The sequence below is a fragment of the Erpetoichthys calabaricus genome, chromosome 15 (assembly GCF_900747795.2).
Source record: "Erpetoichthys calabaricus chromosome 15, fErpCal1.3, whole genome shotgun sequence".
NCBI classification, from domain to species: domain Eukaryota; kingdom Metazoa; phylum Chordata; class Cladistia; order Polypteriformes; family Polypteridae; genus Erpetoichthys; species Erpetoichthys calabaricus.
In genome coordinates, this window is record NC_041408.2 from 74,250,122 (window position 1) to 74,267,577 (window position 17,456).

At 38.2% G+C, this 17,456-nt stretch overlaps 1 protein-coding gene across 4 annotated transcripts in view; it reads left to right on the top strand.

Annotated features, from left to right (window-relative positions):
• kcnq5a (potassium voltage-gated channel, KQT-like subfamily, member 5a) overlaps positions 1 to 17,456 on the top strand; it is a 587,467-nt gene that overhangs the window by 512,353 nt on the left and 57,658 nt on the right. For 2 of the 4 annotated variants that reach the window (XM_051919603.1, XM_051919604.1), the window contains exon 10: positions 1,806 to 1,862. The exons of the other annotated variants lie outside the window; for them this stretch is intronic. In XM_051919603.1, coding sequence (XP_051775563.1) covers positions 1,806 to 1,862 — 57 coding nt within the window. The remainder of the gene's footprint in view (positions 1 to 1,805; positions 1,863 to 17,456) is intronic. 4 annotated transcript variants of the gene reach the window in all.

Below are 17,456 nucleotides of genomic sequence, written 5' to 3' on the forward strand. Positions count from 1 at the left end.
TGTAACTTACACTGTGCAGACATTTATTGATAAATGCAAAATGAATGTTTATTAAAAGTGCGATTCTTATCATTGATGAAAACATAGGCAAAAACAGATACATATTCTAGTTTTGTCAAAGTTCTTACCTTTTAGTAAAGAATGGAAAGGTAATTTACATTTTTCATGGATCAGTGTATTTTTCTTTCATCTTCTCAGTATATTTGACTGCTCAAAATTTTCTAGCTAAAGCAGCTACATTTGAAGCAGGCTTTAAGGAACTTATTTAAACACAGGCCAAGTGACACATAAACAAATTTATTTTAAATGAGTAGAAAACATAAAATTCAGATTAACATCTTCCATTTCGTGTTATTTTGCTCAAATATATACTTTTGCTTGAATATCATAATGGCAATGAAAAAATAAGTGAAAAAATATTGTATATATCTAACTATGTATAAAATGGTAAGGATTGTCTTACTGAAACATAAAAAACTTGTGCACCCCTGGGCCTTACAACTTGATCTTGGTCTCAATCGAGGGCTTATGCCATGGCACACATAACACAATCCATGAATTGGTCATGAAAAGTGCTTCAGTGACAGAATTAGGCTTCGGGTTATTCTCATGCCAAGAGGAGGCACGGTGGCATGCTGCCGCTGACAGGAAAAGGGCCAGTGGCCATGCAAGCACAGACACAGCAAGCAGCAGTACATGCACATGCCCTAGCTGACAGGAGGACATCTGCTGCACATGCACATTACACATTGTACAGGCTAACTGATAACAGAAAGTCATACACTCTGCTAGGAGAACAATGGTATAACACAAACATGAATGTTCAACCACATGATGTGAGCATCATAAACACAAACCTTGAAGCAACATCAGCTCACAGTGAAGGACATTGCAGCAACCTTAGTTGAGTTACCTGGGGTGCTGCGTTATCTAAGAGGCGCTTCTTCAAGTACCATAAGTCTGAGTGTTTCCGGTAAATATATATGCTGTACTGTACAAAGTATACGTGGCATAATGGTGCAATGAAAGTGGATTTCTGCCTCATTTTTTGATTTGTGCATTGCTTTATTTTTTTTATTTTTTTTAATAATTTACTATACCCCCTTCTTTCTTTTCCTGGTTAGACAGAACAAGGTTCCATAATCTACTTATTTTCTGTAGTGGTGGATTCCTATTTGCCTAGTGGGGTGGCTGAGTCATTTCCCAACCTTTGTTACCCATTCTCAACCTTCAATTAAAAATAATTCTCCTGATTCTTGACTCAGTTTTCCCCTTCTAGCAACCGATGGGGTCATTGCACCAATGAGCGCATAATCTGCCCATTTGCTAAAAGGTGCAAGTCCTTCTAGGTCTCTTGCTAGAACATTGACTTCGCCATGTGCCATCCAGGTGGTGCCCTTGCCTTAGCAACCTCCTGAATTTTTGCATGATTTTACATGGTGAAAGGAAGGCAGGAAAACTTATCTTAACCTCACAAAATATATAAATAAGTATGTCTCTTACATCACAACTTGGTCTTTTTTGTCAAAAGTATTAATGTCAAGTAGATTGGTATCTAGAACTGCAGCCAATCCATTTTTACACACTCAGTTTCTGGCAAGCTCAGCCATGCACTTTTCATTTTTTTTTGTCTTCTTCTCTTAATATAAGCAGCAGTGTCACGCACAGCATGCATTTCATTTTGCCTTTCATTCTTAATCCACCCTGCATGCCATAAAATCAGGTCATTTGTTTGTTTTTCTTTACTTTATTTTGTACTTGTTTAATGAAGAATAATGTGATCCTCTATTTCCCCTCACTCCTAGTAAGCTTCTTAGTAATAAACAGAAGCTGTTCAGGATGTACACATCACGGAAACATAGGTATCCAGCATCCCCTATAGTCAACATAATCTTTGAGAATGCAAACTAACAGCGAATGCATGGTCAATTAAAAAAATTTCTTCTAAGTGCTTTCTGAAATTTCTTCTGCCCTCCCTAGGGCTTTTCTCTTGATTTGGTGGGTTTGCCTTTTTACCCCTTTTCAAATTGCTTGTAATTCTTTTTTCACTGCTTGTTGCCTGCAATAAATAAAAAGTGAAAAAAAAAAATTCAATATTTTAACCAGCACGCCTCCTTGTTCCTTGATAAAAATCTCACTTGGGCCTTTCTTCAATAGGTACTTTCTTTCAGTACGCATGAAACAAAAACGTATGTCAAAGTTTACTTTCTTATGTGATTTTGTTGTATCCTGCTTTGATCCTGTACTATTCAGGTTGTATTACAATTTGGTAAACATTTACTAGGTGAAGTTCGTTATGCAAACTGCGTGTCTCATGTGGTGCTAAATGACTTTGCATAGTTCAAAGCTCTAGTTCCTCAACTAACGTATGGGGCACTTAACAGTGACATTTAACTGATGATTTTATTAATAAGTCACATCAAAATGTACTTTATTTAATGCATATCCTGGATAAATTTAAAGAATGTTTTAGTGACTTCTGTTTTTAGTTTATGCTTGATGTCCACCCATCTTATAACTGTATTCCTCTTAACAATCATTGTTACACTATGCTCCTTTTGTAACTGTTATACTTACTAATTTTATTTAGTATTAAAACTGGCAGTTTCAACTCACCAGAACCACAGTTTGTGTTTTCTGTCTGTGTGGTTTGTAATCGATAAAAATCCTTGAGTTCCCCTGTTTTTCTTGTACATCTTGTGCTTCTGTACTTCTTTTTTCATATCTGATTCCACTAGCTCTAATTCAAATTCAGCCTTAATGCCATATGCTATAAGTGCTTTGGACGCATCATAACAACAACTACTGCTATAACAACAATTCAGCAGGAGGCAAAAAACATTAGTACAAGGCAGACGATGGAAACAATAACATAAATAGCTAGATGAACAGAAAATGTAAATGTTATTATCACTGTTGACAGTTTAAAATATCTGCTGGCTCAGGGTAGAAACTGTCTCAAATTCAATCTTGTGTCTTGGTGATATGGTGTCATTTGCTGGACTGAAGAAGTTAGAACAGGCTTTGACCTATGATGCACATAAAGCAGTGTCTTCAGTCCCTAATATGGGGTCTATTTTTGAAGCAACACTGCTGTGTACATTATTGCTGTCTTGTTCACATTAATACCCAACCCTCGCATGCTCCCATCGACCCTCATGCTATGCCAGATACGTAAAGGATTATAATTCATTATTCACTAACAGAAGAGTACAATTCCAGAGAAGATCAGAGCTGCCCAAAATCCACACCATCACATGCTGCAATTCCAACTCTAATGGCTGTTTTTAAACATTTCCCTGTAATAAATAATGAAGGATGAACTTCCCAAAGCTCTGGTAAATTCCAACAGTTTTTGGAATGTTCAGTGCCATTAATTCAGATATGAAAGATCAGTGGACTTTCCAGAAAAGAACCTCTGTACATATGTGTGTAAAAGATAGTACACCTCCAGTTCCAAGAACAAACACAGTAAAGTGAAAATAGCATGCAATATAACAGCAGACAAAACACCATGCAGTGCACTTATGGAAATACAGAAACCTATACCACATAAATACCATACATAAACTTATCTTTAATAAATTAGGCTTTGAATGTGCTTCGATAGTAGTTGGATGAAAAAATAAGAACATATTAAACCAAAGCTGACTGGCAAAGTAAAAGATTATAAAAAGATTATAATCTGTATAGAATCCTTTTGATGTCACTTGATTTTGGGACAGCTGAAAGCCTGGAGAAATATGGAATTTAAAATTTTTATTTTATGTTTTATGTTAAATCATTTTACCTAATTAGGTAATTTCTGTTAGAACATTAGAAAACATTTGAGAAAAACAGGCTATTCAGCCCATAACAACTCACCAATCTTATCTTATATCTAATTTCTCCAAAATAACATCAATTTAAGTTTTGAAGGATCCTAGAGTCCTACTCAATACCATTCTACTTGGTAATTTATTCCATGTGTCTATGATTCTATGATGTGTGTGAAGAAAATCTTTACTTAAGGTCTGCAGTCCACTGTGCTAATTTCTTTCATAATTTAAAAAACTTCAATCATATCACCACTTCATCTCCATTTGCTTAAGATGAAAAGGTTCAGCTCATTTAATCTTTCCTCATAGCTCATACCCCTCAGTCCTAGAAACAGCCTATTGCTCTTGTCTGGACTTTCTCTAGTGCTTCTCTGTCTTTTTTGTAATATGGAAACCAAATCTAAACACAGTACTCCAGGTAAGGCCTCTCTAGTTCATTATATAACTTAAGCATAACCTTATTGGACTTGTACTCTGCATTGTGTTACCTTTCTTAATGGCTTCTGTACATTGTCTGGATTTTGATAGTAACGAATCCACTATGACCTCTAAGTCCTTCTCATAAGGGGTACTTTCAGGTTTCAGAAATCCAATTGTGTATTCAGATATCATGTTTTTATTTCTTACATGTATTACATCATATTTACTTACAGTGAATTTGATCTGGCACAAATCAGCCTAAGCCTGTATTCTGTCTAAGTCCCTCTGTAATAATACAACTGATTGTCCGTTATCTGCCCTTCCACTTAGTCTGGTATCATCTGCAAACTTAACCAGCATATTGTTTATATTCTTGCCTAGATACCAACCACAGGGGAATTGTGATATGGTTCCTCACACCATAACCCTTTGCTTCTTGTATTTGAGCCATTTTCAAACTCATATTTCATTTATTTCTTTAGTTATTGATTGAGCTTCTATAAAAAGGCTAACTTCTCTCTTGTGATAAATAAAGTTTTATCTGTCTGTCTGTCTATTTCTTGCAATTCATGTGGGATTTTATTCAATGTTTTTTGAAACTCCAGATAAAAAATATATTATATGCACCTCTCTAGTCTTTTGTTGCTTGTTCTTGCAATTCCAGTATGTGTAAACCACAATCTCCCCCATTTGAACCTATGCAGACTGCTCCCTAAAACAGATCTGCCCAATCACCCTTTTAATATAATAGGATAATATTTTCTATTTTCCATTTGTTATAAATTTGGATAAGAAATCAGTAAGAAAGAGTTGTTTTCTTAACAAATAAAAGTTTGCAATGACATTTTAGCATTCCTTTGCTATTCTTTTCTTAAAAAATCTTAATTATCAATAAGGATGTTGCAGGAAGAGTTAATTATAGTAAATTAAAAAATGTTTTCCTTAAAAAATCAATATAACATTCTTAAATCCACTTAATCCGGTTAAGAGTTGTGGAATGCTAGTGCTGATCCAGACAGCACTGGACTCAAGAGAAGAAACAGGCCTGGACAGGGTCCATTCACTCACACCCACACTAATACAAGGCCAGTTTTAAAATCAACATTTTACCTAACATGCATATCTTTCAGACTGTGAGAGGAATATCGATGCAGAAATGGGAGAATGGGAAAACTCCACACAGACAAGAGAAGGGTACGAGATTTGAAATTAGAAAGGATGATCTTGATTCAGCATTGGCACTAGCCACTATGTACTCTTAAATTAAAATGAAGTTGCTAAATAATGAAGCTGTATTTATTGTAAATACTCTTCTTCTGTTTCCAGAGCACTTTTATCCACTACTTAGTTGCAAGGAGCCAAAGCCTATCCCAGTAACAGTAGGTGAGATGTAATAAACTTGTACTAGACTGAAGACCAGATTATTACAAGGCATTTACACAGTCACGCTGAGCAAAATTATATTTGTTAATCAACTTAATAACTTGTCTTTAGACAATGCTAGACAAAGCATGAGGAGCCACAAGCAACAATCAAACAGTAAACATAGTCTGTGCTTCACATTGTGCCATTATCCATCCATCCATCCATTTTCCAACCCGCTGAATCCGAACACAGGGTCACGGGGGTCTGCTGGAGCCAATCCCAGCCAACACTGGGCACAAGGCAGGAACTAATCCCGGGCAGGGTGTCAACCCACTGCAGGACACACACAAACACACCCACACACCAAGCACACACTAGGGCCAATTTAGAATCGCCAGTCCACCTAACCTGCATGTCTTTGGACTGTGGGAGGAAACCTATGCAGACACGGGGAGAACATGCAAACTCCACACAGGGAGGACCCGGGAAGCGAACCCAGGTCCCCAGATCTCCCAACTGCGAGGCAGCAGCGCTACCCACTGCGCCACCATGCCGCCCTTGTGCCATTATGTTGCCCTTAATAGTAAACTTGTATTTCATTGTCATTATCATTATTTTTCCTGGACTTTTGTCCATTGAGACACCACTTCATTGCACATCTTCCTCTACTTACTCCTATCTTGTGGCTTCTTCGTAAAACTACCCATGTCAGTCTTTTCAACATAATGCTTTTTGATATTGTCTGTCCATTTATATAATGACCTACCCTGTGACCTTCCACCACGAAAGTCTGCTGTGAGTATTCTCCTTTCCCATCTTTCATTGCTGATTCTTGCAACGTGTCCAAACCATTTCAATTGTCTCCTGGCTATGACTTGTACTATGTCTAAGTTTGATTTCATGTTTTACTTTGTCATTATGTGGTCTTGCTATCTTATCCCTAACATCCATCGATAGCATTTCATTTCTAACACTCTCTGTCTAGTTTTGTCACTTTCTTTGAGTGTCCATGTTTCCACTCCATAAAGCAATGTTGACATTACACGTGTACACACAATCCATTTCTTTTTTATGAATGCTTGTTCATTTATTCTTCCATAGCTTCTTTAGTTTTGTATATTCAGCGCTAGTGTGTAAGTCTATTTTTTATCTCGACAATGCAATCCCAATTGTAACTGAGCTTCTATGATACATTTATGAAGTTTGATACATTGTTGAGAGTATTTCCATTTAAATGTATGCTTGTTGTGTCTTCTTCTTCTTTCTTGCAGGATACCATTGTTTCAGTTTTCTTTGTATTGATATTCATCCTGTATTTTCAGCTGCTATCGTTTATGCAATAGACTAGTAGTTGAAGTCTGTACACTAAAGTATCGATGTGATTAATGTTGTCAGCAGATTTAAGGTTATTCCAGAGTTTGTGGCTCACTTCAACACCTCTTGTGAAGCCATTCAATACTTCTGCCATTAAGAGTTCAAAGTAGAACAAAAAAAAAAGTCTCAGCGAGAATATTCAACCTTGCCTATATCAAACATTTGTTTTGAAGAAATTTACAAGTTCCCCATTAACTTGGACTACTGATTCGGCCTTACCATATTTGTTCTTTGTTATCGTGAGAATGTTTTCTGCCATTTTCTACAAATTGAACACTTTCCAAAGACAGCCATGTGGAATGCTGTTGAAAGCCTTTCTTAAATCTACACAGCAATTGTATATTGTTTGGTTATGCTCCATCAGGTTTTCAGCAAGCAGCTTGAAGTTAAAAGTTTGTTCAGCTGTTGATCTTCTTTCTCAAAATCTTGCTCATTTGTCTTTAATGTACTTCTCTATCATAGAGTTTATTTGAACCAATATTATTCTTAACAGTACCTTGCTTGGGTGACTAATGAGCAAGTCTGTGCAAAAGTTGGTGCATTCCTTAGGATCCCCTTTTTTCAATATTAAAAATAGTAGGCTTCTAGTCCAGTTTGTTGGCACTTCTTATGTTTCCCAAAGTGACGTGCAAAGCCTCCACATCAAGTTGATTACTGATTCCTCACCGTATTTGAGCAGCTCTCCAGGAATGTTGTCCAATCCAGAGATCTTGTTTTTCTTTAGTGTATTCAAGACACTCTTGACTTCCATGTGTGCTATGTCCTTTGCAAATGTTTCCACTGGTAGAAGTTTTTTTTTATTTCAAGCTTTATCATGCACTGGTGAGGCCTCATCTGGAGTACTGTGTGCAGTTTTGGCCTCCAGGCAACAAAAAAGACAAAGCAGCACTAGAAAATGTCCAGAGAAGAGTGAATAGGCTGATTCCAGGGCTACAGGGGATGCATTATGAATAAGTTTCAATTTAAGCTAAAGAAGATTAAGAGGTGACATGATTGATGTGTTTAAAATTATGAAGGGAATTAGTCCAGTGGCTTGAGACTGTAATTTTAAAATGAGTTCATCAAGAACACGGGAACACAGTTGGTAACTTGTTAAGGGTAAATTTTGCACAAACATTAGGAAGTTTTTCTTTACACAGAGAACCATAGACACATGGAATAAAGTACCAAGTAGCGTGATAGACAGTAAGACTTTAGGAACTTTCAAAACTAGACTTGGTGTTTCTTTAGAAGAATTAAGTGTATTGGACTGCCGAGCTTTGTTGGGCTGAATGGCCTGTTCTCGTCTTGATTGTTCTAATGTTCTAATTTACTGCTAGAGTTTCATTATAGTTTTCATCCTTCGTAAAAAAACTCCCTGCAGTACTTTTCTCAATGCTTCTTGGTGGTTGTTCCATTTTTATCTTTAATAACATTTAGCTTGATATCCTTGTCTTGAGTGATGGTCCTTATTGTGGTGAATGCTGATCTTAGATGACTTTTCTTAATGTCTTTTTTGATCTTATCATAGCATTTGTTTAACCAATTTTCACAGACATCAGTTACAACATTTTAAACTTTTTTAGCTAGCTTATTATACTCAGGTTTCTTATTCCTTGTTTTCTTGAGCTGTTTATTTCTGTCTGTGAGTGATAGCATTTGTTGACTAATCCACAGTTTCACTGTCTGTCTCATGACACTAATCACTTCTTTTGCTCCTTACATTAGCATTTCATTTATGTTTTCAAGCCATTCATGTTTTGTATTTTTTGATTTCATGGTGGCTTAACTATCTCATCAATTCTTTCTTGAAAGTGTATTCTTATCTATTCATCCTTTAATGCTTCTACTTTTAATTTTTCTCTTCTCACCTTTTTTATGTGCTGATTGACAGTCTGAATTTGAGATCTGCACTTGCAAGGTTGTGGTTTGTCTACTCCCGGAAAGCTTCTACATCCTATAACTGCTGTTTTCATCCTGATGAGGTCAATCTGTACTTATAGAGTTCTAATTTGTTTGGAAATTTATATTAATTTAGTCATGTCAGTTTCAATGTGTTGCCCAAATGTGTCTAATATATGTTAGTTTCTACGTTGTTATTTCTGTAGCAGTAAATCTCCAGAGAGCCTGACTGGATTCAGTTCATTAGCTGAGAGCTTCAGGATTGCATGCCGAGAGAGGTGGGATGTGCCTCAGTTGGGCCTCGTGGCGTCATGTACTGTAAATGCCAAGAAGCTGCACACTTGTCATAGAATACAGGGCTCTGGAGAGCAGTCTGTGTTAACAGTGCCATATGTTTTCTGAAGGGGTTTGATTAGAGTTTTGTACAGAAAACAAATTTGGAGGAACATTTCGGTTATTAATTTAATGTATTAGAAGCTGCGTCTCTGATAGTGAGCATGCAGATTTCTTTATAATCTAAGGTTCATATTGTATATCAAACACTATATGTTCAATTACAGCAGTCCTTGATAGCTCTGGTTTTTAAAGATACACCACAGTATTTGGAGAGCTTCAGCTTTTTATATTTTACTGTTTTTGATGGGCCATGAAGTTTTTTGGTTTTCTAAATATGTAACATTTCCAATAGGTTATGGAATGGCAATTTGTTAATAGTTTACAATGCACTTATAAATAAATCATGCATAAATAATTTAATCAACAACTGAAATGGCACAATGCCATTAATTAAGTGCATTTAACACACTTTATTACACCTCCACACTGATTTGCATTCTCACCAATTTTTTTACAGTACATTAATATTCACAAGTTTTTAAAAGACCACTTATTATAGTCATTAAATATAGCTTAAATACACCTTGCTAGATGCAGTAGTATACACTGCTGTCTCAAAGCTCCAGGTTTTGCATCTTTTTGCCTATCTCTGCAGTGCACAAGTTCTCACATTCAAAAGACACATTGGTAAGGTTAATTGTTCATTTGCCATTTAAGACTTGAGTGTGAGTTTATGTGTCAGTGTGCCCTGCAATGGACTGGCGTTCCATCCAGGGTGGTTGGTTTCTGCCTTGCCTTGAATTCTGGAAGGATAAATGGATTAATGCTTGTATGAATTTAATTACACCCATGGTATTTAAACATTTTTTGATTTACTGCAGGACAGTAATCAAGTACGTAGTACATCTGAGAAATTGTCTGCTCCCTGTGTGACAGAATTATCAACATACTTCTCAAAGACCAAGCCTGGCCTTCTAAATCAAGCTTTTTGATGATGAGAAGTATGGCTCTTGTTAGGCCGGGTTTATACTTAACGCGACATAACGTGTGCTCCTGCGGACACTTCTGCTACTGTTTATACTTGTTGATGTAATTTACGTAAATCTGGAAGATCCCACCAGGTGGCAGTGTGAGGTATCATCATGGTGAGAAAACGTTCGGCTTCCCAGTGTTGTGAACTGCCTGAAACATTAATTAAACTCTGAGGATACCTTGCCACATTATCTCTGAAAAGGATGGATGTTTAATGATTATATCCATCAATCCAGGGGTGCGCCCATTCCAGCATGCATCGGGCGTGAGGCAGAAACAATCCCTGGATGGGGAATCAGGTGAATACGAGCACACACATACACTAACGTCATTTTATCATCACCAAATCCTCAAACCTGCATGTCTTTGGAAGGAAACCGGGGCACACTGTGGAAACCCACCAGGAAAACATGCAAACTACAGGCAGGGAACACCAGGGACGTAACTATCTGCGAGGCTGCAGCACTACTGCTCTGCCACCTTGTCGCCCCCACATGCGTAATTATTAACAGTATTCATTTAAATGAAGTTAATAACTTATCTGTAAAATGTAATATACGTACTTTAATGCATTTCATTGTGAAAGTGATATCAAGTATAAATCTAAGGATTCTAAATGTGCAGAGAGCTGGAATATCATAAATTTATAGTGTTCTGTGTGGCAATTGATGCTTGAGGCTGCTGTCAGTTTAGGAGGAAACCCCAGAAGTGATTAACAACTGGGTCCGTTTTAAGATGACGTTTATGACAGTCTACTTTAATGACAAAATAAACTATGAGATTAAAGTGGAAATTTTGAGATTAAAGCTGAAATTGCCACCTTAATTACAAAATAGACCTTTTCACTGTGTCCCTAAACAAAAAAAAGACAGCACAAAAGATAGTATGTGAGACCTTTAAAATGTATTGCATCATTACGATATGCGCTTGAATATAAAAGAACCACAAATGAAATTGTATGTCAGCATTTTGCTTCACCACATTGAACCATTCATTAAACACATGGATCCTGTAGGTTCTGCAAAGCAGCATGCTGTCACATCTTGATGGTAAACAGAGTCTCGGACGTCATGTTCCAACTTGAACACACTGCACTCCCCGATTTTTTGCTGGTACTGCAACTCACGCACGCGTTGCATTGATTTCTGAGAACGTGCTCAAAGGATGTGTCAAATGAATGCTGAGAATATGTGGCAGCCGTGCACGTAAGCGTTCTGAGCGTGAAGTATATAAACTGGCCCTTACAGTAGTGTGTGAAGAAAGATGCCTTCTGTGGACAGTGACATTTACTTGGTGGAGCATTAAGCAGCGAATACAAGCAGACATACAATGACATAACCTCCTTAACTAAAGAGTGATAGTAACTTCCTGGACTACATAAACATTCGACTTTAGCCCAATAGGTCTCCATCCATGTTTTTTATCACGCAGCACCCATGACACTAATCTGATACTCAGGAGGCATAAAAAATTGTGTCGTTACTTACAGCTAAAGAGTTTAATTGCAAAACACAATAAATGTCATACTCAAATTTTTTAAATTGCTGGGGTAGAAAGATCATTAAACAAGGGCCCCATGATGTACTTAATTAATATTTTAGCAAAATATGACATATCATCCTGTTCAGAATGTTATGATGTACCCTGCATTTCAGAAATCATCAAAGGCCATCTGTCTTTCAGTGAATACTTTCAGAAATCAACATAATTCAAACACCCAACATGGCAGTGGTTCATTTACTTTTAATAATCATTATTTGTAGTCAGTCAGTGTTCTCTACTGGCAGTTATCTACCTGCAAGTATCACTGTGATGTTTTGGGATCACGTCTACTATGAGGCATGTGTGTGAGCTCTGTCACCTTGAATGCACAGCTCATCTGAAGTACTACCTGTTGATGCCAACACTGCAATTGATGTTTTCCTGATCATTTCATGACATTCTTTGCTATGTGTTTCTGCAGTTGAATTTGTTTTTGCTTGTGCCTCCTACTTTCTAGTTATTCTGTGTTTTAATTATGTGATATTTTAAACAGTCCGCGTTAATTCCATTGCACATATGGAATAATGCTGCCTTACATTTTTCTAGTTCTGCAAACGATATGGCCTTGCATAGTTTGGCTTTTCTTCTTCATCTTTGTTACCTTTTATTTCACATATCTTGTACCATACATCAGTGAGAATGCACTGCAGCTGTCATTGCTTACTTCAGCACAATTCGGCATATGTTTCTTTGATTTATTGCATGTTACATGCCTTCTCATTTTTTTCAATTGTTTTTGTCTACTTATTTTTGTAAAATGCAATTCATGTGCCGCTGTCTTGCATTTAATTCTGCCAATATGAGCCTGTCAGTTACATGTTTCATTTTTGTTTATTTTTGTTTTTTGATTTGTTTTTTATTTTGGAAAATGGAACAGGCTAATTTTACCTGCGTACATTTATTTTTATTTTTTTATTGTTATTAACCGAGGAAAATCACAGCAAGATCATTGTGATACAACATATAGTGTAAGCCTTCAGTTTTATGTGGTGCCAAGTGATCCTTGAGCCCACATGGGACATTAAACATGATTTAGCAAGTTGCTTTTTTGATGCTTTTTGATGATACCGTCAGTTAACAAAGTTATTTAGAATTTTATTTCTATGTAGTATGCTATATGCAAAAGGTGTTGAAATAAAAAGATGCCTTCCTTACCATTGTAACTTCATTTTTAATGTTTTTAGAGTTGTGGGGTGCTTAATTATTTGAACTCAGAATTCAATGCAGTATATATAAAAGACCAAGTCGCCCGACCATGGGGTATGCATGCACGACAGAGCCCTGCCCGTCAACTCTAACCCTCCTCCCACGTCATGGGATACGTGTGACAGAGCTCCGCCCGCCAACTCTAACCCTCCTCCTGCATCCACCCTCACTCTCGAGGCATGAGCAGGCAGTGCGCATGGGGTACGCACGATAGAGCCCCGCCCGCCAACTCTAACCCTCCTCCCGCGTCATGGGATACGCAGACAGAGCCCCGCCCGCTGACAGTAACCCTTCTCCCGCGTCCAAGGTCACTCTCGAGGCATGCACACTGCCTGCTCATGTGCCTGCCCCCAACTCCTCACCAAACACATCCGCCCACCAACTCTAACCCTCCTCCTGCGTCCACCCTCGCTCTCGAGGCATGAGCAGGCAGTGCGCATGGGGTACGCACGACAGAGCCCCGCCCGCCAACTCTAACCCTCCTCCTGCGTCATGGGATATGCACAACAGAGCCCCGCCCACCAACTGTAACCCTCCTCCCACGTCCACCGTCACTCTCGAGGCATGCACACTGCCTGCTCATGTGCCCGCCCCCAACTCCTCACCAAACACATCCTGAGTCGCTTTAGTCTGTGCTACAGTCCACATGCACCTCTGAGCCACGTTGACTGTTCACTTTCCTAACATGGCCACCGCTTCACATGTATTTCATGGTAACAACTCTTCTTTCAAGGTTATACAAATTCCTGCATCAGGTAACTGTTTCTTTCTATCAGTCGGATATTTCTGGAAAAATGTCATCGATGAAACTGTTGCTCTCGAACTTCGCAACATGGCTGTAACCTTTCTTTGCCAACATTGCGATAACTTTGGCGACGTGCTGTCTGTTGTTCTTAGTCATGGAAGCATAGTCATACAGTCTGCTCAACAATACGTTGACTACATGAATACTTCCAGAGTTTATGGTGGCGAGGCAGAAATTGTGGCGATGTCCCAAATACTTCCAGCTACTATCACCATTCACTTCCGAGAACGTCCTTCATTCCCCGAAGAATTTCTTAGCAGTCTTACTCCCACTGGCATACCTCCGCATAAACTCAAAATTGGTTCAGTCATCATGCTTCTCAGAAACCTCTTGCCAGCAAGAAGTCTGTGTAATGGCACTAGACTGACTGTTACCAGCATTCACCACAATGCACTGGAGTGTAAAACTATCACAGCTGCTACCTCACAAACTGTCCTTATTCCCCGGATTTCCCTGACCCCATCAGATTCAAATTTGCCTTTTACTTTTACACGCAGACAATTTCCTGTTAGATTAGCCTTTGCAATGACAATTAATAAGGCACAGGGCCAAACTTTCAAAAAGATATGCCTATATCCGTCAAAACCAGTTTTCAGTCACGGACAATTGTATGTTGCTCTCTCCAGAGTTCCATCTTTTTATTCACTCACAGTCATATCCTCAAACCCACCCCATTTGGACAACTGTGTCTTTCAGGAAGTGTTCACCCATCAATAAATAATTATGCGGCGTATACTACGCAGCAGGTCGGCTAGTATCTTTAAAAACTTGTTTCAATTGATTTTAATGGTGTAAATCACATGTGAACTTATTTTATATATAGTAGCATCACTCACATTGTTACATGAGCCAGGATGCAGAACAGACCAGTAAACACTAAGCTGTAAGCTGCAACAGCCAAGGCCAAACATCTTAGTGATAATGAGGAAATAGAGACACTTTCCCAGCCTTGTGTACCTTTCTTTCAGTTCCTCTCATGCAGAATCTCTCCACTATTGGTTTGGCATAACCAGTAAATCTGTGTGCTGGGTAGCTGCTATGCGGCCATACATTAATATTAAGTAATTTATTTATTAAGTAGAAATGCCTTTATTTTTATGCTGTTAGAATTAACAATGATTTAAAGCATTTCAAATTGAAACACAAATATTTTAAATGTATGAAGAAAATCATATTTTTCTATCCTAATATCAATATGAAAAAGGTCTCAGTGTAAGTACCATTCATAATTTTGGGCTTTTCAGATAGTCCTATTACTCATACTTGGAGCTAGGCCTGGTCCACTTGGTGAGCTGCTAATTGGTTCATTTTCATTCAAATCATATAGAAATGGGAGCACTAAGTGACCATTTTGCTCACTGTGTCGCTGATGGGGTAAGGTACATAGCAGTGATATCACTAGGCCGCTAGAAATGCTTTTCTACAATCTGAAACACTTGCATTTCTCAGGTTAGGTCGGAACTCAGACCTGGAAATATCTGTATATTCTAATGCAAGTAACATTGTCACATGCTTTGAATGTACTGATATAATATGCTTAAAATAAAAAGATTTTTTTTTTTATCATGGGTGTATTGTGTCTGTGGTTGAAACAGACAAAGTAACCAGAAACATCCGTGTACTACAGTACTCACATGAAAAGCTGCCAGCCAGAAATGAGTTCAAGTTGAATGGCTTTATTGTAACCAACAAGTTAAATTACACAGCAGCAAGTAAGACCTTTACCAGCTATGGAATTGACCCCACAACTAACCAACCCATCAGTGGGTGGTGCTTTATATAAAGTCTGGACCAGATTGTTTCTCAGTAAAATCCTGTGAAAAACACCTGAGAAAAGGACCCTCCAGTTTAAGGAGTACTATACTACAAGAGGCATGCCTGGATTCAACGCAAACTGTACCAACATAACATCAAACATCTATACAGTTTTTCAGTATATGACTTAATTTAAATATTCCTGAAAGAGTTAGCTCAGGGACAATGTAACATAATAGAGAAATCCAATATAACACTGCATGGCTATCCCTATGCCAGCTCAGATTCAATAATTGTGTAAGAGCAAATGAGTTGAGATAAACATTTCAAGGTAAGGAAACTTATGAGTGAGTTAAGCAGCGAGTCAGTCCTTTAAGCACTGCAACGACCCCAGATCCATTAGTGATAATGGCTTCCTGGCATGCAGGAAGCTTCTTTGAGCTAGGCAGGCTATGTCACTCTCTTCAGATCTGGGGTTGGGTGGGTCAGTGGGAAGTCACTGGTTCAAGTTTAGGGGAAACATGTTGCAGCAAAGTTGGCAACATTTTTTTTGTTTTGCGTGTAAGCAGTGGAAGACTCTTAACAAAGAATATCAACTTCAGCTGCATTCAAAGATGTGTTGTATTTATCGGTTTAGTAAATTTCAGGAGAAGGCAGAATCAAAGATGAAGAAAATTTTCCAATTTCTTTGATGGACTGGAGCGGGTTCCTACCTTGTGCCTAATGCTGCATGTATAGACTCCAGCCTCCCCGCAACCCTAAATTAGAAAAAGTGGATCTGAGAATGGTATATAATATACTTATTTTATATTGTACCATTTGTGGTGAAAAACAGATCACAATGTCTTACATGAGCAGGTACAGGACATCCCAAAATGCAAACTCATAAAAGGGTTTTGTTTCTTATGTAAAGTCACTAAATGAGTCGGCAGTGGAAGTGCATCTTGCTGTGTCACTCTTCGGTCTTTAAGGCCTGTTAGCAGTTAAATTTGCACAGATTAGTTACATAATGGTGCTATAAAGATGTTTATATGTCTACTTCTCTAAGGGAATTGCCCTTATCCTGCCCATAACTGCCATACAATACTACAGAAGCAGAAGATTATTAGGAAAGCATTTTCTCTTTCTCGTGACCATTTTTTGCTTGCTGCCTTTCCATGTCTGCTGCATGCAATTTGCTTGATTTGCAACTCAAACCTAATACCCGATGGTTAGCTAGCATCTTGTATTTTCCACAGAGAGGGGGACAGAGAGTGACAAAGAGGAGACCCATTGTATTCATCTTCTTGCTGGCTTGTTTAAAGGACTGACACATGCTGGAAGTTCACCTTTTCAAACACTTTAAGGAGGCTTCCTTTATTTATTTGTCAGACTGAGGATTTTTTTCCCTGGCAGATATTGTCTAAGGCTGTATGGGTCAATTTAATAGCACAATGTTGCAGAAGCATTTATTTACAGCAAGATTTACCACCGTCACTCACAATATAAATCAAAATCAGTCATGCCTTTGTTTTACAGCACTTCCCAGGGCGCTGACTTTGTTACTGTGCTTTCTTTTTCTTCTTCTGTTTTGGACATATAATATTACCTGCACATATTCACCCCAATTGCAAATTATCATCTACCAGGACCTCTCCACTGTAACCTTCAGATTGGGATTCTGGGATGCAATTTTTGTAGCCCTCTACCATATATTTCAAGTCGCTCTAAGCTTATGTCAGTATTCAAAGATGTGGCTCATTTGCCCAGGTCTCTGTGGGGGCTACGGTTCCAGTCCAAGGAGACACAGGAAATGCTCAAGCAGGCAAACAAGCACCCAGGTGGATTAGCCTGGACTCAGGTATCTCCAAGATCCAGGTGGTGGGGACCCCCTGCAGGTTGGAGAACACTTTCACTGTGTCTAATCGCTGTGCTGTGTGACC